Here is a 22,605-nt window from a genome sequence, read left to right as displayed (position 1 = left end):
CAGCCTTTGGTTGAAAGAACAAGGCAACATTACAGAGAAACACTGCGAAACAGGAGCCACAGGTGCAAAATCTATTAAGGAAATAGAAAGAGTTCTAAAGTGGTTCTCTCTTTTTTTCCTCTTTTTTTTTTTTTTCCCCCTTAAGCTTTCATGACATGCTTGTGACTTCATAATGGTCCTGCCTGTGATTTTTGAAAGCAGGGTTAGCTTTATTGCCTGCTCACGGTGGCTCCTTTATTCTCCCATTCCTGCCGTTCAGGATTTCAATAGCTGCGAGAAGTGCCCCCTGCTTTTGTTTTAGAGGTGCTTCCTCCAGGAAGGTGGGAGATCGCAGAGCCAGAAAACAGGTCACGCAGTCGCCTGGCAGTGTAAATAGCTCCTCAGGGAGCAAAGCAAAGCCAGCAACCAGAAGAAGACGAGGCTCTGAGATCAAGAGCCTCTCGTGGCTTCTCTTGACACCAAAGCATCCCCCTACGATCACAGGTTGACCTGGGGCTGACAACCTGCGCTCGGCTGAAGGGTGCAGGTGGGACTTGGCCATCGTGCTGGGAGGTGGCCAAGAGGCATGGGTAGCATCTCATTTGCATAGCCATTTGCGCTTCTTTTTATTTATTATTATTTAAATGAAAAACCCAGCAGTGAATCCAGAGTCCTAGTATTTGCATCTGCTGGCTGCTCCTCCTCTCCGCTGGCTGCGGAGCAGAAGATGCTCGCGCGGATGCTGGTGCAAGGGGAGTCGGTGCCGAGCGGCTCCCAAGCAAATGCTTGCACCAAGCCAAGTGTCAGCTGGGTTCGTTCTTTCTTTCTTTGAAAGCGTGCCAAGTGGGGAAAAACAGGGTAAAAACAGTAAAAGAGGAGTACACTTGGGTAGGGGGGCATTGCTGCCCCATCCCTGCTGTTTGCAGCTGGTGCCACAGGGCAGCGAGCGCGTTCCAAAAGCCGGAGGAACGTGGCTGGCGGTTGCTGGGGGTACCTTGCCTGGACTTCTGCTTGGGCTCGTGGGGTCTGAATTCCATCCTCTGCAAGGCTTTGGATTTGGGAAGCCAGGTTATGGTTAAAACCAGATTTTTTTTTTGGCTGATACCCTATTTATGGGAAGGGAGGAGAACGGGAAATCTTTGGTTGACCAACGGTATCTTGTGTGGGCGTCGAAGTGCTTGTTTTGTTCTGTTCTTGGAGTCAAACCGCCCTGCTTTGAAACCAAAGCACCATTTTGTAATAATGTTGTAAACGTTTGGGGAAAAAAAAAACACCCAATTGATGTGTTTCAGCCCATTTTCTCGTAGCCGAAACGGCTCAGCCTGCATTTGTAAATCACCCTCTCCCAGTCTCCCCATTTTCAGTTATTTTCTGTCAAGTATCTTATCTCTCTCAAAATTTTTCTGCAAATTACTTGTTCCTTTGACATTAAGACATAAGACAGCTGAAAGCTGTAACATGGGCAGGCCTCTGATCTTCCAAACCCAGTTAAACCCAGTAATCAGACTTTAAGCTGATTTGAAAGCTAGTTGAGCTCTGCCTTGTACTTTTTTTTTTTTTTTTTTCTTTTTTTTCCCGCTGCTTTTTTGTAGGGAGAGATGATCCTGCCGCGGAGCAGGGACTGGGCCAGGTAATGCTCTTAAGGTCCTTACCCCATCTCTCCTCTCCTGCGACTGAGTCTGAGCTGAGATGGAGCCTTGGACACAAAAAAAAAAAAAAACACAAACGGGTTTAAGTGACAATTTTTCACGCTGAACAAACAGAGAGAAGGAAAAGACAGGAGACATATGCCATGTTTCTGCTGTGATTTTCCATGACCATCAGTTGCTCTCGAAAACAAATCAAGAAACAAAAAGAAAAAGAAAAACAAACGAAAACAAACAAACAAAAAAACCCACCAACCCTACAAAGGGTTTCATTTCTAACAGCAATTACCAAACGAAGCCTCTGCTTAATGGGCATTTTCGGAGGGCACGGCCACCACCTCGTGCTTCTGCTTTCTCATTAGGACGCTCGCAGCTCCCAGCTGACAAGCTGATAGTTGTCACTGATAAAACAATCTTTTTGGGTTATTGCTGCGTTCCAGCCCTGTCCCCGCTTGCCTGGCTTGCCTTGAGAGTTGTCAAGATTATGGGAAGAGATGGGAAAACATAGTTAGCCAGTGGGGAAAAAAAATAATAATATCTAGAAAAACCAAACCACAAAACAGCAAAGCAAAATGCTCACTTTTTTCTGCTTTCTCTCCTAATTTTCTCTCTCATCCCCGCTTTTCCCTCGTATCCTAGTAGCGCTTGTCCTTTATGAGTCCAAATAGAATACAGAGCTGATTAATATTCCCTTTGAAATCAACTTTCTCAATCTTAATTCAGCATAGCAAGGGTTTCTGCTGGTATTGGAGGCCACCGTGACTTCCAGCAAGGATCTCCCAGCAGAAACAGCTGGAATCTTCTTGGGATAAACCTGTCCCGTTGTGCATGGAGCACCGCACCAAGAGCCACCACTGCGGGCTTTTGGAACACCCGTGATGAAAATCAAATTTCCTTGCAAACATGTGGGTGCTGGGAGAGCTGGGACCTTCGAAATACCCGGGAATGGGATGCTGGAGGTGCTCCTGGGTGCTGCGGGGAGATGGGTGACAATTTCAGCAGGGCTTTTTGAACTGGGAGAAAACTAGAAAGGATCACTCTGCTCTCCCCCATGCATCTTCAGCTGGCGAAGAGCAAGTTTAGGTTAAGCTACGATAAATGAAACTGAAATCTAAACGCTCACACGGGGATGTATGTTGGTTTATGTGTGCGTTGAGCTTTGTAGCTTTGCCCTGTAGGCACGGTCCAACGACTCGTTTGGAAACAAGTTTAGTTGTGGGAACTTGTGTCCTATTTAACCTTGGTTTAGGATTAATCATCAGCCAGTGATTAAATTGAATTAATGTAAATTAGGATTGAATTGATTTAGGGAGGTTCACGTGGAGACTGTCCTGGTTTAACAAATGGATTTTAAAGAGAAACTTTTTTTTTTTTCTTCAACGCGGTACGATTCTGTGTCTTGAGGTGATGTTCGGCTGAGGGGTGTGGGTTGTTAATTCTGTGGCTGTGGCAGGACGATAATTCACACACAGCGAGGCTTCTGATCCTTCCAACCCATCAGCTAACGCAGCCGGTCGCAATCCAGCCATTCTGCCTTGCTCCCAACATCTCTCTTTCCTGGATCTCTCCTCTATCCCGAGTAAGAGCAGGATTTTAAGGGCTCCGAAGCGATAGCGCCCTTCAGGTGCCCTGCAAATAACTCACATGAAAGACCACGCTCACAAGGGGTCCAGCTCTCAGTGGGTCAGCCTGGGGGGCTTTACATTTAGGACCTTCCAGCGTTAGCCTGTGGCACTACATGTATGGCTAGCGTGGGATAGAGCAAGCCATCTCTAAGATATCCCGGAGGAATATTGACGTTCAGGGGGCTGTGTCACTGTTTGTTCTTCCTTTTATTATTTACATGCTCAGATCCAAGAGGAGGGAGCAAACCGGCACCATTGAACCGCAGGGATGTGTTGCATGAGCATCCCAGATCCTCATCTTCCCAGACTGAAAAGCAGAGCACTCTTTTTGGAAAGAAAAAAAAAACAACCAAAAATCAAAAACAACAAAAAAAACCCACAAAAAAACCCACAAAAAAACAGAAGCATTTAACACTTTGGATGTTTTCCTATCATGGCAAAGCCAAGGGACGATGATGCGTTTCAAAGAGTGAAAATAAAACGTCATGGCAGCACTTAGCAAACTCTGCTGTGAAAGGCTGAGCGCTTTCTGTTGAAAATGAGAAGTTTCATCTCACACCTCAGGTGTGAGCCACCTCAGGGTGGCAGGAGCTGACCCCAGGGCTTTGGGGTGGTCTTGCAGCGTTCAGGGTGGGGAAGGGTGGGAAGGGAGATGATAGCCCATCACATTTGGTCCACCTGTGTCAGCTGCTGTGCTTAAGGGCTTGGCTCATCAAGGTTGGATAGTTTGGAAGTTTGAAGAGTGAAACTTTAGGAAAAAAAAAAACAAAAAAAAAACCAAAAAACCCAAAAAAAACAGTGCAGGGCTGTCAGTTCCTTTCATCTCCGGGCGTGTGTGTGATGCTTGCAGCAAATACAAGTAGGTTACACTCTGGAAGGAGAGGGGCCAGCAGCAGGCAGTTCTCCTGCCTGTTTTCTAGCAGGTTCCTACCTATGCATCCTGATTCCAGAGAGCACGTGAGGTGGGAGCGGGACTCGGAAGCAGAGGACCTTTAGGGGTAGCAGGTGTAATATTTAATAATACTGCTTTGGTCGTGATGGCTAAAACACGAGCAGCACAATTTGGAAGAAAACAGTAAGAGGAAACCCTGGCACCTCTTTGCTGTATCATTTTCTTTTCCCCAGGAAGGAAAAACGCTGCAAATTTTTAAGTGTATGAAGGAGCCATAAGTAGTCACTTAATGAATCGCTGCAGAATTCAGCCTCGGGTTTGCACCACGGCAGGAGCACCTCGGGCTGGTGCATCCCAAAGGCGCTGCGTTGTATGGGGAAGCACCGGAGCAGTGACAGCCTCCTCTTCCTCTTCCTCTCTCCTTCCCTGCTCCAGGTCAAGCCTCGTCCTTCACGCAGCAGCCCCAGGACCAGGTGGTGATCGCCGGGCAGCCCGTGACGCTGCTCTGTGCCATCCCCGAGTACAATGGCATCGTGCTGTGGATCAAAGACGGGCTCGCCCTGGGAGTCGGACGGGATCTCTCAAGTAAGTCTTGACCCTACCTAAACCTGGAAAACCGGAGCTCTCCCTGCCCAGCGCTGCAGGGGCACCTACAATATTTATTTTAAGACTAATGAGTGTTTTCATTTCAACTACAAATCCTTCCAGCCAATTCAAACATTGATGTTAAAACTCAGAATAAACAAAAACTTCTTTTACTCTGACTTGAAACAAAACGGTTGATTTCCCACAGGTGTGACCTGACCCTTTGGAAAGCCTGACTTTGGTTTTCAGTTGACTTTTGGAAACAAACCTCATGTTTCCAAAACACAGACTGAAATGTTTTGTAAACATTGAAAGTGCCTGTTTTGACATTCTCCAAAAAAAAAAAAAAACAAACCAAGAAAGTCTCTGTTTGCTTTGAATAAATGTGTTTATGGCAGTCCAGAGGAGCCCACAAGCACTTGTGGCTTCCTTAAGCTGTACTTTTGGCAAGTTCTGGTTTGGTAATAAAATTCCCCAGACTTCTCGTTGCTTAATCCCACGCCTGCATTGTGATTGAGGGTTTATTGCAGCTGCCGAAGGTTCTGGAACAGTAGTGGAGAGGTTCTACATTTTATTCTATATATTTTGCTGGGAAATACTGATTATTTTTTTTTTAGTGAAATATTTCACACGACTGAGGGAGAGCGTTGGCTGGAAAGCCGAGAGGGCAGCGGAGGCTGTACGCGTGTGACGTTGCCACAGCTCGACTTCTGCAGAGCACGGGAGACCCGAGAGGGTTTTTCTCCAAGTCAAGCAGTGACATTCAGAAGCCAGGGGAGGGTTTGTGTTTCTTGGTCTCCAGGGACCTCCAGAGTGCAATGCCTGCTTTTTCTTTTCTTTCTTTTTTTTTTTTTTTCTTTTAATACATATAATTACGCATCTCTCAGGCTTGCCTGACTGAGCAGTCCCCTCTTCAACTGTTTTTCAAAGCTCTGTGCCACAACTTTTACGTATATTAGAGAGCTGAGCTTTCCATACAAGACCTTGCAACATGAACGGGTAACAACAGCTCCACTGAAGTATGTAGCTGATGTGAACGACTTCCACAATTAACGGTGCTGGGGCTGCTTTAAGCCAGAGGAACTGCCAGCTCATATGATACCAGCTCAGCCAGTCATCTAATTAGCTAAATACAAACAAACCCATCATTTGTATTTCTTGCGGTTCAGGAGAGCAAATCCTGCTGCTGAGAGCTTGCAAAACAACAAAAACACGAGAGCATGCCAGGCTGCCTGCGTTAGCACAGCGCATTAATCACCGGCGCAGGGACGGATGGGGTGATGGCAGCCGTCCTCCCGTGGTGCTTCAGGTGTCTCACAACACGGGGCAGGCTGACCAGGGCTGTCAGGACCCCTGCAGACCCCTGCCCAGCCACTCTAATAGTGGAAGTGTCCCAGGGTTTCACCACAAGCGCATGCACAGCTTAAGGAGTTCAGGGAATCAGGAGCCAGAGGTGACGTGGGTTTCCTGGTGGAAAGGCTCATCCCTTTCCCTAGGGATTGCCATTGATGCTCCTTCATCAGCACTTCTGTTTTGAACTGTTAGAGCAAAAACCTGCAGTCTCTTTCCCGGATTTGGGAGGCCTCTCCATCTCTCTTCTTGGGCTGGCTGCCAAGGAGGGGAAGGAGCTGCCTGGCCCCTGGCTCTTTGCTGCGGGGTATCAGGGGCTCTGGGCTGTGTGCTCGTCATCCTTGGGCTCATCAGCTGCCTCCTCACCCCCTGCTTTGCCTCCTGCAGGTTATCCACGCTATCTGGTCGTAGGAGACCATCTGTCCGGACAGCATCACTTGAAAATCCTGAGAGCTGATCTCCAAGATGACGCCGTCTATGAATGTCAGGCCATCCAAGCGGCCATCCGATCCAGACCTGCCCGGCTGACTGTTCTCGGTGAGTCCCATCTCCTCACCATCTTGGCGGGGGTTGGGGAATTTTTTTGTCCCGGCGGTCCCACTGAGTGGCTTTTTGACAAAAGGGTTTGTGGCTAAATCAAGAGGACTGGAAATGAGTCTGTCGTGAGCACCACGGGGGTGCGTCTGCATCCTGAGGGCAGTAGCAAAGTCAGGCGCTTAGGGAGTGCGGCAATTCTGGGGTAACGCGGGCACAAAATGTTCGGGACTTCAGCTCTACAAATACACGCGCCAATTCAGGAGTGTATGTGCGTAAATTTAAGGATATGAGGAGCGTCGGTGCCATCAGTGTGGTAAGCGTTGCCCTTGCTGCGGCGCTGCTTTGCGGCAGGACCGGGAGGAGGAACCTTGAGAAAACTGCTTTAATTTTTGAAATTCAAGGCTTGAGGAAAGGCTTTAATACTAGTAGTTTTAAAACTATCTTCATACCATCTATTTTCATACGTACGTTTTCTCATCGTGTGTTTGTCAGTAATTCATCTTTCCCGTGGGCAGCACAGGAGTGTGTTGCGTGGGATTGCAAACGGGAGATGACTCCCCAGCATGGGGTTGCAAACTGGAGATGACTCCCAAGCATGGGACTGCAAACTGGAGATGACTCCCCAGCATGGGGTTGCAAACTGGAGATGACTCCCAAGCATGGGATTGCAAACGGGAGATGACTCCCCAGCATGGGGTTGCAAACTGGAGATGACTCCCAACATCTTGTCAAGACCTTTTTGGGGTAGTAGGTGGGAGAGTGATGCTTTGTTGGCGAAGGCTTTGTTGGCAGGCTGGCAAAGCAGTTGTGAGTGCTTATCAGGGGTTCAGGTGGTGTCGGTGAGACTTCCCAGAATGAATGTGGCCTCAGAGAAGTTAATAAAAAAGCTATTTTTCTTGAAAACCTTGGAGAAAACCCAGGCTGTGTTGCTCCCAGATACATCCTGATTATTCAACCCCCAAAGTGAAACTGTTTATATATTTACATTGGTTTAAATTGAACTTTGGGTATTTTTTTTTTCCCTTGTTGTATTTTTTTTTCCCTTGGTTATTTTTACCTTGTTAATTTCTAGGGACAAAAAGTCCTTAAAAAAAGATGAAACCAAGAGTGTTTAGGTGAACACTAATCAGTCTGAAGCAGCCAAAAAAACAGAATTAAGGTCCTAGTTCTGGTTGAAGGTGCACTTCGGGAGAGTCCGCGCGCCACCGGGAAAATGCGTCCTAATTTCTGGTTTGTAATTTCCCCTCTGCTTGGTTTTCCCTCTCCGCAACCCTACCAAGTACCCTACCCCCAAACTTCAGCCACTGCCTTCTCTTACTTCGCTTGACCCCAAAGATAATGATGATTTTCTTTTGATCCATCCTTCTGCTCAATCAACCCTTCTCGGCAGCTCAGCGCTCTGCCATGTGCCCGTACATGAAAGGCGCCTGCAAATGAATCGGAACGCAGAATGCGGCTGTCGGGGGGGCTTTTGCTTGCACCAACAACCTCTGCAAGCTGCATCCCTTCCCCTCCTTCGCTTGGGCTCCCTCCTTCTGTTGCGAAGGCAGAATGCGTCGCTGGAGCCAGACAAAAGAAATAATGTTATTTAATTAGAGCTAAAGATTTCCAAACTAATTTAGTCCCAGAGCGCTCGGGCGTACGTCAGAGCTCAGATCCGCCGCGAAGCGTTGATTGAGCAGAGAGATGTTTTTATGGATCAAAAGGAAATCATTATTATCTTTGGGGTTGTGGAATGTGTTGAATAGATGGTAGTTAATGTTTATGTGAATATACTTGGTAGCTGCTAATTGGTACATTTACCTAAGTTGTTCAGCAACTTACATTTCCTTTTAAGAAAATTAAAGTTATAGCATGTTCAACTTAAGTTGATCAGTAAGAAGATGGGGCTTGGCAACCCGTCGGAAGCCCATCTTTCACTTTAAATGTATTTATGTAGATGTTCTGGGGAAATTTAAGGCTGGCCGGGGAGGTGGGAGTGATAATCCCCACCCTGGGCAAGGGGCTGGAGGGTCGTTAGTGGTCACCAGCTGGCGCCTTCGTGCCTTTGCAGCGGGATGCGGAGTCCTGCTGCAGCGCTTGCGGCAGGCGTTGGCACGGCTGCTCTGCGCCGCGATTTAGCCAGGGAACAGGAATGGCACACGAAGAGTAGATGCCTCCAACCCCAGGGAACAGGAATGGCACACGAAGAGTAGATGCCTCCAACCCCAGGGAATAGGAATGGCACACGAAGAGTAGATGCCTCCAACCCCAGGGAATAGGAATGGCACACGAAGAGTAGATGCCTCCAACCCCAGGGAATAGGAATGGCACACGAAGAGTAGATGCCTCCAACCCCAGGGAATAGGAATGGCACACGAAGAGTAGATGCCTCCAATCCCAGGGAACAGGAATGGCACACGGGAGAGTAGATACCTCCAATCCCAGGGAACAGGAATGGCACACAGAGAGTAGATGCCTCCAATCCCAGGGAACAGGAATGGCACACGAAGAGTAGATGCCTCCAACCCCAGGGAATAGGAATGGCACACGAAGAGTAGATGCCTCCAATCCCAGGGAACAGGAATGGCACACGGGAGAGTAGATACCTCCAATCCCAGGGAACAGGAATGGCACACGAAGAGTAGATGCCTCCAACCCCAGGGAATAGGAATGGCACACGAAGAGTAGATGCCTCCAATCCCAGGGAACAGGAATGGCACACGGAGAGTAGATGCCTCCAACACCTCGTGTGTTAAGAGCCAGCGTGGGCTGCTGACAGCCGGTTACAGCGTGCGGGACGTCGAGCTAAGCTTGCTGTGCGTTAGGCAGTTTGTACGGGAAAAGGGAGCGACGTGTTCAGTGGTTACAGATGTGTAATGCCACCAGCTGTGCGGAGTTCTCCTCGTCAGATCCAGTGCCTGACAACTCGATGAGCCTGCTTTAGGCGTGAGCTAAGCAGCTGAAATTGTTGGGTCTCCCAAATTGTTGGGTCTCCCAGATTTTTGGGTCTCCCAGATTTTTGGGGTCTCCCAGACAGTGGGGTCTCCCAAACGTCAGGTCTCTCGCTGGGTTAGGAAGGGATGTGACAGGCTGCCTGAGCTGCCTCATTGGAAGAAGATGCTCTTGGGGCATTTCTTCATCCCAGGCTGCCCAGCGTCACCTAGGCAGGAGAGGATCCCTGAGCCGGCCCCGGATCCGTGGGCAAACCTGACAGCTCTCGGGGAAAAGATTTGTCACGGCTAGAGCAGAGCTGGGAGGCTCTGGTGGCTGGGAGCCCGTTGTTTGCTGCTGGCTTTGCCAACAACTCGAGGGGCTCATCAGCCAGCCAGGGATGCTGGAGGTGGTTCTGGGGAACCCCATCCCGCTCTGTCACACCCCAGCCTTGTCTCTGGAAAACCTTGTCACCTGGTGGTTTTTTGCGTGTGTCGGCACTGCCTTGTCCGTTCTCGCCAGCTTTTCCACTTCTTTGGTATCAAGAAATCCCCTCATGCCTCCCAGCTCGGTTTCCAATCACTGTCATTCATGTCTGACAACAGCTCTGTGGGGATGATGCCTCCTACTTCCCTGCTCAGATGCAGATCTACACCATATTTTAATTAAATATTTAAGGTTTTGTCACATTGTTTTTAAATCTACATGGTTAAATGTAGTGGAACAGATCATTCCATAGCCTTGGAAGTCCAAACTTTCAAACAGACGAGCCTATTAGTGTCATCAGCATTGGGGAAAGTCTTTTATTTGTAGAGTCTCTGGGACAAATATTGCTGGGGAACGCAGCTAACCCACCCCAGAACCGATGGAGCCCCCCTCCCTCTGGGTCTCCCCCACATTCCTTCCTACTGCTGCCCAAATTGTCCGGGGAATGAGCCTCTGCTCTCCCAGGAACACCTGCCCCAGCAGGGAAGGCAGCGGCTGATGAAGCCGTCGAGGTGGGGTGGGGAGATGCAGAGGCATCCACGTTTTCTGCAGGCGAAGGACGTCAGGGCAGCGGTGGGGCAGGGGAGCCCAAGCCAGGCAGGCTTTGGGAAGCCACCGGAGGGCTGTTTGCTACCTGGTACATCTTTAATGGCAGGGCTTCTTCGTTTATGATCTATTTAGCTAAGCCAGGGTATTAATTAAATAGAGCAAGAGCCTGATTAGGACTTGGAGAAATTTAAAAATAAAATCAGACAGCGATGGAGCAAAATTGCAAAGCAAACACTTTGGCTGTAACCACTGGAGAGTTCCCTCCGGTCTTCCATCAAAGCTCAGAGCAGGGAGGGCAAATACAAGAGATTATATAGCCAACAGATGTGTGTTGTTAAAATATGCATCTGCCAGCCGTGTAGTTTAAGGAGCCAGAGGGCTAGCTCGTGGATCCATCTGCACGCGAGGGACCGCGCATGAATTCGAGGCCCGCCAGCCGAGCGGGGATTTGCAGACACGTTAATTAGTGCTGAGTTCCCAGATCTCAAAGGCAGCCGAGCGAGGAGAAACTTTGAAGAGAGCATTGGCTTCCCCAGGAGGGAGGGGAGGGGAGGATGGGGGGCACTGGCTCGCTGCGCCGATCCGGCGGCGGCATTCCCAAGCCTTTGGTTTGCCATGGCCAGGGGTAGGCAGGACCTGCGGTGCTGGGAGGAATCCAGGTCACTCCTGGCATCCATCTGGGAGGAATCCAGGTCACTCCTGGCATCCATCTGGGAGGAATCCAGGTCACTCCCCAGTGGATGGCTGGGGAAGCTGGATGGCAGCGTGGTGGCTTCTCCATCACTGGCATCCCGGCAGGAGCATCCCGAGGCTAGGCTGGTCCGTGGTCCTCCCCAGCACGAGAGGGGAGCCACCAGCGCTGTCCCTGCAAGCGGCTCTACGCCTCAGCGCAGGGAAGGGGTTGGTCCCAGAGGGGTGCTGGTGACAACCAGAAAAAGGGGACCATGGGGGGTTGAGGAGGGAGGCAGAGGAACTACTTCCAGAGACTTAAGGTGAATAATTGATAGGCAATTAACTTGTACATGCACCTTTTATAGTCTAATTCCCTGTCTCCTCCCCCTCCACAGCCTCTTCTAATATTAACTCTGAAATCATGTGTGTCCCATTAGAAATAAAGCTTTCTTAAATCAACATGAATTATTTAACGCTACAGATTAAGTTAATTTGAAGTGAGAGCTCCTGTCTTTTCAGATGGCACAAGCCAGGGACAGGAGAAGAGGAGGGTCACCCGGGTGTCAAGCGCCTTTACGTTCAATCACAACCCTTTTCCTCTTTTTATTTTATTTTTTATTTTATTCCAATCGTCTCTCTCTAGCTGAGACTTTCCAGTCCTCCCCTGCAGAGCAGAGTAAGCTATTTCCATTACCAAAATGATTGCTGGCAGCTTGAGATATCTGCTTTTCCCAGCTTTCCTGCTCTTTAGCGGGGTTTGATCGAAAATAAAGAGGCTACGGCTTGGGAAAGGCCATTTTTCAGGACTTGTTCATGATGCTGAGCCGCAGTGAGAAAATGGGGACCAGGTGATGATTCAAATCCAGAAACGGTTCAGCTTGGAACCATCTCAAGTATTTTTCCATAGTTTTTTTAACATAATTCAATTCTTGGAATGTAAAATTCAGCCTAAAACCAGCAGGTCAGGATGCCAGTTCCAAACGAGAAAAGAGGCGACAGAAACATGACTGTTTTCTTCCAGTCTCTTCTCCTTGAAAAAGTTTGGGGCTTCACAAAGCTGCTTTTTCTGCTGGGAATACTTTCAGTGGCAAAATAGCAACCGGCTCTACTGGGAGTGAAAGAGAAACATCAAACAATCGAGCCCAAATCCCAAATAACCTAAATATTTGATGTCGTGTCTGAATAGCTTAAGTTTGCAGCACTCTGAGCCGGCTCCTTTCGATAGCACAAGGTGGACGGGTTCCCTCGCTCGCATCCCTCTGTGGCTCCCGGCGTGGGAAGGGTTTTCCGTGGCTGGACCGTACCCAGCCAGGCAAACCCAGGGTCCTGGAGGTGCTGGGTGCTGTACAGAATCAGGGCATCCTCTGCCCTGTGCAGTCTATCGCTGGAAAAACAGATCAAAGAGAGGTATCGTCTGCCGAAAAGCTCCAGAGATGGGTCCTCCTCCCAAGCTGGGTTTCACTGGGATGTTGGGAAGCGGGAAGTCTCCGCACATTTCGGAGGGGTTTGCGCCCAGCCGGTCTGGAGGAGGAGGGCAAGGTGGCGGCCACATGCGCTCTGCTCTCCTTGCTTTGAAGGAGGCGAGCAAAATTGGTTCGTCCACCGCCCTGTTAAGGACTGGCTGGATGGTGCTGGGGTGAAACACTGTACGGGACGTGCCGCCCCAGCCTCCTTGCTGAATAATTAACGACTTTCCAATCACGCAGATACGGGGAGGGGAAAGCTAAGAAAGCAAACTCTTTCCGATGACAGATACACCCGCCGCCGTGCTGCGGCTTTTGCCGTGCGGTCAGTAGAGCTGTTACAACAGGGAGTAGCTCTGTGTGCCTGGTCGCTGCAAAATGCAAAAAGCCCCTTCCCTGAGGATCCAGGAGGGAGTTTCCCACTGGGAAAGCTTGGAGCTTTGGCAAACCCAGCCCAGTTTGCACGCTGCTTGTAACAGCACCCTGCTGGGCATAACGCCTGTCCCAGTCCAATAGGCATAGTTAATACACCACTGCATGACTGAAAAATTTAAAAAAAAATAATATATATTTTTTTAAATCAAATGCATTAAAAAATATAAAAATATTCCTTCCCACAGGACAGGGCTGTATCTGAGCAGTAGCTGGTGTTTAATTGCACAGGGAGGGGTTCATCAGTCCTAAGCAAACACTGCCTCTGCTCCCTCAAACCCTGCTCCGGTGTTACCAGCTCACACCATTTTATGAGCAGTCTTGGAAAATTTGTGTTTTCTTAAAGCTCCGAGCCCCGGGGTTAGGTGACACCGCCAGACTTCTCTTGTTCTGAACATAAATTAATGGCTAGTCGTCGGTGCCACAGAGCCAGGCTTGAATACTGGAGGGAGATTTGTGTCCCTGGAAGCCCAGCGGTTCCCTTGGAACTGCATCGCTTGGTCTACCAGCAGGTACCACCTCTCCCATCAAACTTCACCTTGTTGTAGCCTCAGAGCTGCAACAGTGTTCCTACCTGAATGCTGAAGACTGAAGGACCACAAAGTAAATAGGAAGAGACGCGGTTAGAGATGATTAATGTTAGGGTGCGTGCACCCATCTGCGATTCCTTGTCTCGATGCAGGGAGGGCCTGACCCGTCTTTATCGAACACAAAGCGTTTGGCTCCTCTGGGCAGAGCCTGCCGGTCTGTACCGAACTGATGGATGCAAAGCACATAGAGCTGATAAAAAAGCCTTCCCGATTCTCCGTCATCCCTTCAGATGCGATGGTGGCTGCATCCCTTTGCCCCTTTCCAGCCCTTCCTGCTGGCTCTGCCCACCCCCCTGCCCCTCGCACGGGGGCCGTGAGCTATTGCACCACGGCTGTGGTGGCTGCAAAGTTGCCATGGAATGATGGGGGGGTGCTTGCCGCGCATCCAAATCCCTCCGTACCACTGCGCTCATCACTTGTACTGCTGTGTCTGTGCTGCCTCCCGCTCCGGGCACAAACCTCTGCGTCTTGCCCCCAAAATCCTCCCCAGTTCACATAAGGCACCTGGGAGCCAGCGCTCCCGCTGCATCACTTGAGCCTTTGCATCATATACTGCATCGAACGGCTCCTGCTCCACGCAGCGCCTGTGGACAGGGGAGATTATTCTGCTTTATGCCCTTTCGGCTGGCTGACACCTTGCATTCTGCATCACATAAACAAACCCCGCGCACGTGTCTCTCTGCTTTGCACGCCTATATGCGTTTCTCCCTCTTGCCAATCAAGACAAAACTCCCCCGTCTGCATGCTACCCGCGCTCCTCTGTATCTGCATTAAACCTGCACGCAGCAGCTCCTTTAGTGCCTTGCCGGCATGCACACACAGATGCGATAGCGGTTGCAGCGCCGTGCGTCGGGGCTGCGCTCGGCCAGGGGATCCGTCACCGCTGGGGACTTGGTGGGTTGTTAGTGACCTGCCAGAAGTATTGACTCCCTCTCCCCTCGTCAGCTGGCAGAGAAGAATGAGGCCCTCGAAGCGTGTCATCACCTGAGCGACAGCCCCCGCTTTCCTATCGATCACCCCCAAATGAAAAATGAGCGCCAGGCTCCGCGGGGGCAGGGGCAGCCGCAGTGCTTGGGGAGAGGGTGGATAAAGCGGCTGTTGAGCTGTTCCTGCTGGGAGCTGCCCAGCCAGCCCGGAGGGATGGGGTTTCTTGGGTCTGAGAGCTTTGCCAGCCCTGTCCTGGGTTGCTTTTTGTACGTCTTGCATTTGCCCCCCCCCTCCCCCCCTCCTTTAAGCGCTGCCCAGCCGTGCGCCCCCGCTGAGCACGTTCCTGAGCTGCCGTGCAGGCCGTGATGGAGTCCAGGCTTCCCAGCACCACTCCCAGCTCAGCCAGCATCCTTCCCAGGTCACTGGGGAGCCCTGTGATGAATTTCACTCCTTGATCTAAACCCCTCGCAGTGCTGCCTGCTCCTGACGTGTCCGAGTGGCATTTGCTTTCGATGCCCCCGCCGGGTGTCGGCTGCCCACCTGATGGTGGGATGGGGGTGGGGGTGGGGCATTCCTTTGAGCTCAACTTGGGCTTCAAAACTGCATCTTAACAACTGACCTGTGGGTGTCCTTTGTAACTGATGGGTGAATAACCCCCCCCTGCGCCAGGATATTCATCTCATGCCAAGGCAGAGTTGGACAAGTGGCCCGCTGGAAGGGGCTGTTACTCTTTCTTGACGTTAAAAGGTGCCTGGCGTGCTCAAATCAGGAGTAGACCCTGCAGACATGTGAAGTTTGTTTGGGATGACAGCAGCCTTGGGTCAGTGCTTCCTTACGGGGTGTGCAGAGTTTTGGCTGCAGGCTCCAAGCGGTCCCTGCCGAGGCTGGTGTTGGAAGCTGCGGTGAGATGGGTGCTTCCATACAAAAAAAAAAGTAGGGGCTTGGTTTTGTGGTACCGGGTGGTGATGTGGGTGCTGAGCTGCGGCGGGGTGCAGGAGACGCTACCCCAGACACTGCAGTAAAGGCACAGTGCCTAAAGGGATCGCTTTAGGGATAGATCACAAATGAGGGATCGCTTTAGGTGGCAAGCGTGGACATGGCATTGGGTGACCCATCCAAGACTCCTCTCCAGCATCCTTCCCAGTCCTGGGAATTAGGCTGATGTTCCCCCCCTCCCCGGGGGACGGGCATGAAGCTGCGCCCTCGGGTTGCTCTAACATGCTCAACTCTGACCTCCGCCGAGAGAGAAGAGGGATTCATGGCAAATTATGGATTTAACACCTATGATGAATCTCCATTACAGCATGAAATAAGAAAGGAAAATGTAGCTAAATGGAAGATTTCCCCTGGGCAGCAGGAGGCTGCAACTTACGAGAGGCTAGGGAAAATAGGAAGAAAAAAAAAGGGGGGGGTGGGGGGGTGGAATCAGGAATTAGGAAAAACCTTGTTCCTTTAACTATTGCAAAAGCTTTGCAAGACACTGCTTGCAGGTTCATAGGGATGTAGATTAAAGGCCAGAGCTCAGACCCGTGGCACAGAGGTTTTCAGCTGCATCCCTTCTGCTTGTCATGACAAGGGGAGATGAAATATTGGTGATTATCGGCCCCGTGGGTGCTCGGGACAGCCAGCCCCCAGCCCCCAGGACCAGGACATGCCATTCATCACAGCACCGAGTGTAACCTGTCATCTTCTGTTGGGAAACACCAATGGAGCATCCTTCCCTGACATTGGTGCCTTTCAGCTGGGACTTGGCTCCTGACTCCCAGGCACGTGGCTTCTGGGGTCCCCACCACCGCAGCATCCACCTCCTGCTGCCCCCCACTCCAGCGGCTGCTTCCATAGGGTTAATTTCTCTCGGGGCATCGGTGCAGCTCCGGCGATGACTCAAGAAACTATGGGTATTTCTGAGGCTCCGGCTGAGTGGGGTTTGGGAAGAGCAGAAACTGGGATCGTCGCGCTGAGGATGGATTCCCATGGGATGGAGCTGGCAGCCAGGTGGCTTTGCTGGCGGTGCGGGCAGGAAGATGGGGGGCTTTAGTGACAAAATACAGGCTTAGGAAGCGTGGGGAAGGGGGCACCCAGCATGCTGCCTGCTTGGCTTGTGCTGCCGGCTGGATGGGCAGAAAGGGAATCCAGTGAGTTCTATCCTGGATGGAAACACGCGAGTCCCAGGTTCGTCTCTGTGCTGCCAAAGCCTGCACGTGCCACCTTGAGCGAGTCCTTCAGGCTCAGATCCCTCCCTTAAGGAATGGGAAAAGGGACGGGGTGAAACAAATAGGAAAGTTTGGGTTATAAAGTTGATCTGCCTTGTACCCTGCGCTTGCTGCCGTTATGGGGACGACATCCGAGAGGTTTTGTGCAGTCAGTTATTTCAGGGCTTGGGCAGCGGCCAAGGAGAAATGCTGCAGAGTCATAGTTTTGGAGACAAGTGTCTATATTCTCCTCTGCGTCATAAATCACGTAGGAACTGAGCTCTCCTCCCTGTGACCCAGCGGCGCACGAGGGATCCTCTTACCCTCCTTAACTCGTGGCGATGCAGCGGGCACCAACCTCACAACCCATGTGATGGGTGCAAATCATCGGGGGAGCATCGGCGCACCCGAGGGGGCTGTTCCTCATCCAGGTTGTGGCTAGGGAGGTCTGCAGAGATTTCTCCTAGCGGGTGAGAAGCGGCGTTCGAATGAGAGGCAGCATGAAAAATTGCAATGGGGAAATAAAAGTCTTTCCCGATACCACGTTTAATTGCTAACAAAGACAAAAATCACACCTCTTGTGTTTGGTTCACCAGCAAAAGCCCAGATACCAGCTGCCCCGTATGTATTTGATTCCAACTGGTAGGTTTAAGAGATGCAGAAGGTATTTAATGATAATGATAATGATTTACATTTATATAGTGCCTGATATCCACTGGGATCACGAAGTGCTTTATATATCTATGGATAAAAATATACTGGATAACAAGCACTCCATCCATCACCAAATCCCAGCCACTTCCCCAGCAAGGCAGCAAGCTGTGCAGGAAAGAGCTGCTGCATTGCCAGAATCGCTCTCCCTCCTCGCTGCTATGGCACTTGGGGTGCTGTACGGTAATTTTGTAATAAAACCAGGTGATAAAAACACTTTAAAAACAACAATGTCATAAAAAGAAGAACCCTCACTGTCATAAAACTGCACGCAGCAGAACAGGAGGGGAAACTTGAAAGGGAGAAGGTTATAAATAGGGACTGTCGCTGTTGTGAAAATCAGGTCTGGAGGAGAGATGTCTTACAGCTGCTCTGGGTTAGGAGGTGAAGAGCTTGGCCAGTAGCAGCATCTCTAAAGGGCAGGTACCAGCAGAGCTGGATAGAGAGGGACGTCCCAAGCTCAGTTTGGAGGTGGCAACACAGGAAAAAATCCCGACACCTGAGACTGGAAAGATGCTCCCACCTCCATGCCCTCCTTCCTCCTGGCATGGAACAGGTCTCCCGTGGGTTGGGTGCAATCCAGCCACCTTCCTCCTCCAGCTCCCTGAGCCGGCAGCACCCTGCCTTGCCTGCTGAACGCCAGCATCTCTCCTCGAAGGCGTCCAGCCTTGCTAGCCTGGCATCCACCCCCCTAAAGAAAGGAGCAGCTCGGTTGAGAGACCCTTTTGCGGCAGCATCTCGCTCAGCTGGGTCTGGGAGGCAAGCGAGGGGAGGGGAGGAAGGAAGGGAGAGAGAAATTGAGGCTCTCAGAGATATTCATTCAAAATTCATAGGCACAAAATTGCAGTCTGCATGGATTTGTTTCCTTTTGGAAATTACAGGAAACTACAGGCACCAACAACTGTTATTCAAATAGCCACTTTAGATGATTAGGATGGCAGGAGGCTGTACTTACACATGCAGACCCAATATAATCAGACGCGAGGCAGGGTGGGAAGGCAAGGCCAGGCGAGGGGAAGCTGAAGGAGCTTATAAGCACAGGCAGGCGGCAGGGCAGCTCTGCCGGGGGGGCACGGGGCCGAATCCAGCCCCCGCTGTTGTGGTCTGAAGCAGGAGCATCCTATTAGCTTCACCTAGGTTGGAGAGCCGGCAGGTTGGGGATGATAAGGGAGAGCCTGGAGCTGGCTGGCAGTTCCTGGAGGAAGTTTCTCATCCTTCGTGAGCTGGCTGGCTGCGGGCAGGTAGCGCTTCAGGTACGAGCACCCTTCCCTCCTGCCTGCAAGCGGGGGCTCTGCCCTCCCCGCACATGCACCATAGCCCAGAAATGTGCGTTCCTCATCTCCTACTCTCTCACCTTCTTGCACAAGCATGCACCATCACTCCCCAGCCTGTTAGAAATCAAGGCAGAGGGAAGGATTTTACCCACCTTGAATTTATTTTAAAAAAAAAGAAAAAAAAAGAAGAAAGCCACACACTTGTGAAACACTGAGCAAATATTGTTTTGAGGAATGGCCTGAGGGTCAGCAACGAAGTGCAGGCAAAACATCCGAGCCACTGAAGGGTGGAAATTGTGTAATAAAAGCAGGCTCTGCAGTACAAGTGCAGAGAAGGAGAGACTCCCAGCTTTTTATCCAGAGAGCTGTTTCTTTTACTTTCAAAATGTTCCTCTGGAGTACCGACGGTGTCGTGCGGTGCAGAGCGGCCAAGAGCATCTCGTCTCTCTCGCTGCTCACGGCAGCGTCTCCTGCTCAACCAAATGGTCCCTCCGTGGTGCTGAGCCTCCTTGCGGCGGATGGACAGCTTCCAGCAACCCGCTGCGTCTTCGCGAGTCTCTCAAGGTGTTTGTAAATGTTTGCGCACAGGCGAGCATCCCATCTGCGGGTGTGTTGGGCACGCGTTGGCAGCCGCGAACACGTGGCTTGGCAAGGTTTTAGCTGGAAGCGCCTGCAGCGAGCGGCAGGCACATGGCATCCAGCACTTGGCGGCGGGGATGGACCCAAATATGAACCCTCAGGGGTCCTGAGCTCACCAGACCTCCATCTTCAGCGATGCGAGGGTCCTTCTCTGTGCCTAGCTCCTGTCCCTGGCTGCGAGGTCACCGGGGACTTTACCTGCTAGCAAGCTCACCCTGGCACACGAGCCTTGTTCTGAGGCACCTGGGTGGCGGACAAAGGTGGACCTGCATGTCGTGGAAGGGAGGGAGACCTAAAAGGACAGAGCAGGAGGTCCTGAAGGGGCCATCTGTCAAGCACAAGCAACTCAGAAAGAAGCTTCGACACCTTGCATGGGTAAGGAGACCCATGCAGAACCTCTGGGCTCTCAGCTAGACCCCTGCTTCTCCCTCCCTGATGCTTTTTGGGGTGACCTTGAGCGTGTGTTGGCCAGAGGTAGATGCTGACGAGCTCCTTTGCACGCTCCAGCTTCCCTTTCAAGTCTCTCTACGAGTGCTCTTCTCTTATCTGGTAGCATTTTGCAAAACTTCACAAGCTTTTAGTGGCAAGACTTTTGCTAAGAGGCTGTTGATAAATCTGGAGTAGACGGCAGGAAGGTTTTAGTGCCGTATTCTCTTCCTTTCCATTGGAAAATGTGGCTTATCTGCTTCAGAGAATACAGGTTCTTCCTCCTTATCTGTGCTGAAATCTTATCTAAACTGGTTCAGGTGGCGGAGCTGAGAGAAGGAGATAATTAAGCAAGAGACAGGTGAAATGCTGACATTATTATTACTTAAATGGCCCAAACCTTTTACCTCATGTATTTTTTTTTTATATTTTACTTTTTACTGGTGGTGACACATAACAAGGGAGAAATCGGTTTTTCCAGGTTATCTTCCCCATCCACACACACGACTTGGCCCCCCTCCTCCCTGCCCAAATATAAATCTCGTTTAACTGGTTCTGTTGGCAAGACAGAGAAATAATTAAGGCGAAGGTGCCTGAAATGTTGATGTTATTACTGTAATGCAGCAGCCTGTTTAGTTTCTTTGCCAATGAAATGCAACCAGGGGAAAATCAGTTTTAAAGATTACTTCCCAGAGATGCAAATAAAGGAGCGGAAACCATGTAGTCAGGAAGAAATGGTCTCAAACTAGGAAACATTTCAAAGTCTGTGACAGTCTCTTAGGGGCTTTTAAGACCACAATTTACCTTTTGACTGCATTCTATTTTCTCTGAAATCCTTTATTTCCCTCTTATTTATTGACTGGAGAGACAGCACAAAAACGAGAAAGCGATTCTCCAGCCGCTGGTCTTAAAAATCCATAGAAGAAAATTATTCTCGAGAGGGCGGGGGGGGTGTGTGTGTGTTGTTGTTGTTGGGCTCTTTTTGTTTTCCTCCCCCCTCCCCTTCTTTTTTAGCACTCTGTGTGAACTGGGGCTTAATTGAATCACTTTGCCATAGAGGGGCCTTGGACTGGAAGGTATCAAGGTCAGCGCCGGCTCGGAGCAAGGAGCCCTGATTAGAGAGGTGGGAACCATGGTAATAACACGGTGGGATGCAGAACGCGTCTCGCTGTGGGCCAGGCGCGTGATGGACCCGGTGGGTCAATCCATCCACACGCCACGAGCCTAAATTGCGGCGATAACTCCGGCTGGGCTTGCTCTCCTCTCAGGGATGGCGCTCGGGATTAGGAAAATGTGCGTCGCTACTGCCTGGAGTAGCACCGAGCGCTCGGATCAGCATCACACTCTTGGATTAGTATCCCTTTCGACACAGTGGTGGTCGGGGATTGATGAGGCTCCGTGCTTGGCTTTGCGATTTACGCTGTTAACATGCACTCCCCTTCCCCCCGTTCAAGGGAGCAACCGAGCTGCTGGAGCGAGAAAACCCTCTGCTTGCAGCAGGGATGCAGGAGCCGCTCCCAGCCGCAGGCTTTGCCGTGGGATGGGGAGCCCGGCTGGCTGGTGCCTGGTCCCAGCAGCTCAGCTCAGGGATCTTCAAAGCACCACTTCAGCAGGGGATCCTTTGCAGCAACCCTAAGGTGACCCATCAACTGTCCTTCTCCCAGCCCTTCCCTGGTCTCTCCAAGGAAGCTTCCTCCTAGAAGCACACACGTCTCCATCCTTGCCCCCCTTCCAGCCCAGAGCCTGGTCCCAGTCTGGTCCCAGCATCGCATCCCCTTGGCCTTGCCCCTGCCCCAAACCCCTTTTGCTCATCACGCGGCGGTTTCCACATGCGTGTCGTGCACACGTTTCTGTCTGCTGGTGTTCCCTGCCAGGGATGAAACTGAGATGCAGAGGGGGAAAAAAAAAATAATCATAAAGAAGTCCCGCAGTGCTGGCCTAGTTAGACCGTACCCAGCTGTGAGCTAACTCTGCTGCCCAAGCGAGCCCCCCGGAGACGGCGCTGCTTGGGAAGAAATAACTAGATTAAAAAATGGTGCATCAGCTTAGGCTAATATGGGTCAGAATCAGTGTGGCCGAGTAATTAGAGCCAAGATTTCAGAGATTAAATCCTTTTAGGCTATCCAGTCTGTCTTTCAGCTGGCTGTGTTTAATTACATCTAGCTTCTCTGGGCGTTGCAGAAAGGACCACGCTGGGACATCTCCTGTGCGGCTCCATCACTGAGGTTGCCTGCTGGTCGATACTTTTCTGCTCGCTTTCTGAGGTTGCTCCAGAAAAGATCTGGGCAGATCTGCAGGAAGGTCATGCCTGACCACACTGCAAAGGGATCTCCTCCTTCCATCCTCCAAAGCGCTTTGGGTGGCATCGGGGCTTCAATCCTCGACAGGCAGCGTGAGGGTGTCCGCAGTGGGGGGGTGGGGAGGGCAGGGAGCACTGGCTGCGCTCACTGGTGCCTCTGGGAGAGCTGGGAGAGGGGTTAAAGGCACAAGGAATATCCCATTAGATCTGGAGCATTGCTGTGCACAGGTTCACGGGTCGGGCTGCTCCATTTTCTGGCTCTGTGGCTTTTCTGTCTCAGCTTCTCAGGCAGGACTCGGAGGCACTGTGCTCCCTAGTGCTGTTCGAAGGTGCAAAGGCAGCAAGAAGGATGGAATAATAAAAGTGCAGAGGTTTGAATAGTTTCCCTTTCGGAGTGAAGGATTTTGCAACAATTGAA

The 22,605-nt window shown here is 50.9% G+C and overlaps 1 protein-coding gene across 8 annotated transcripts in view; it reads left to right on the top strand.

Annotated features, from left to right (window-relative positions):
• Positions 1-22,605, top strand: part of KIRREL3 (kirre like nephrin family adhesion molecule 3) — a 340,228-nt gene that overhangs the window by 236,397 nt on the left and 81,226 nt on the right. For all 8 annotated transcript variants that reach the window (XM_080366564.1, XM_080366566.1, XM_080366568.1 and 5 more), the window contains 2 exons: positions 4,578-4,727; positions 6,465-6,614. In XM_080366564.1, coding sequence (XP_080222690.1) covers positions 4,578-4,727; positions 6,465-6,614 — 300 coding nt within the window. The remainder of the gene's footprint in view (positions 1-4,577; positions 4,728-6,464; positions 6,615-22,605) is intronic.

This window comes from Falco punctatus (assembly GCF_963210335.1).
Source record: "Falco punctatus genome assembly, chromosome: 16".
Taxonomy (NCBI): Eukaryota; Metazoa; Chordata; class Aves; order Falconiformes; family Falconidae; genus Falco; species Falco punctatus.
This window is presented reverse-complemented; position numbering and strand designations above follow the sequence as displayed.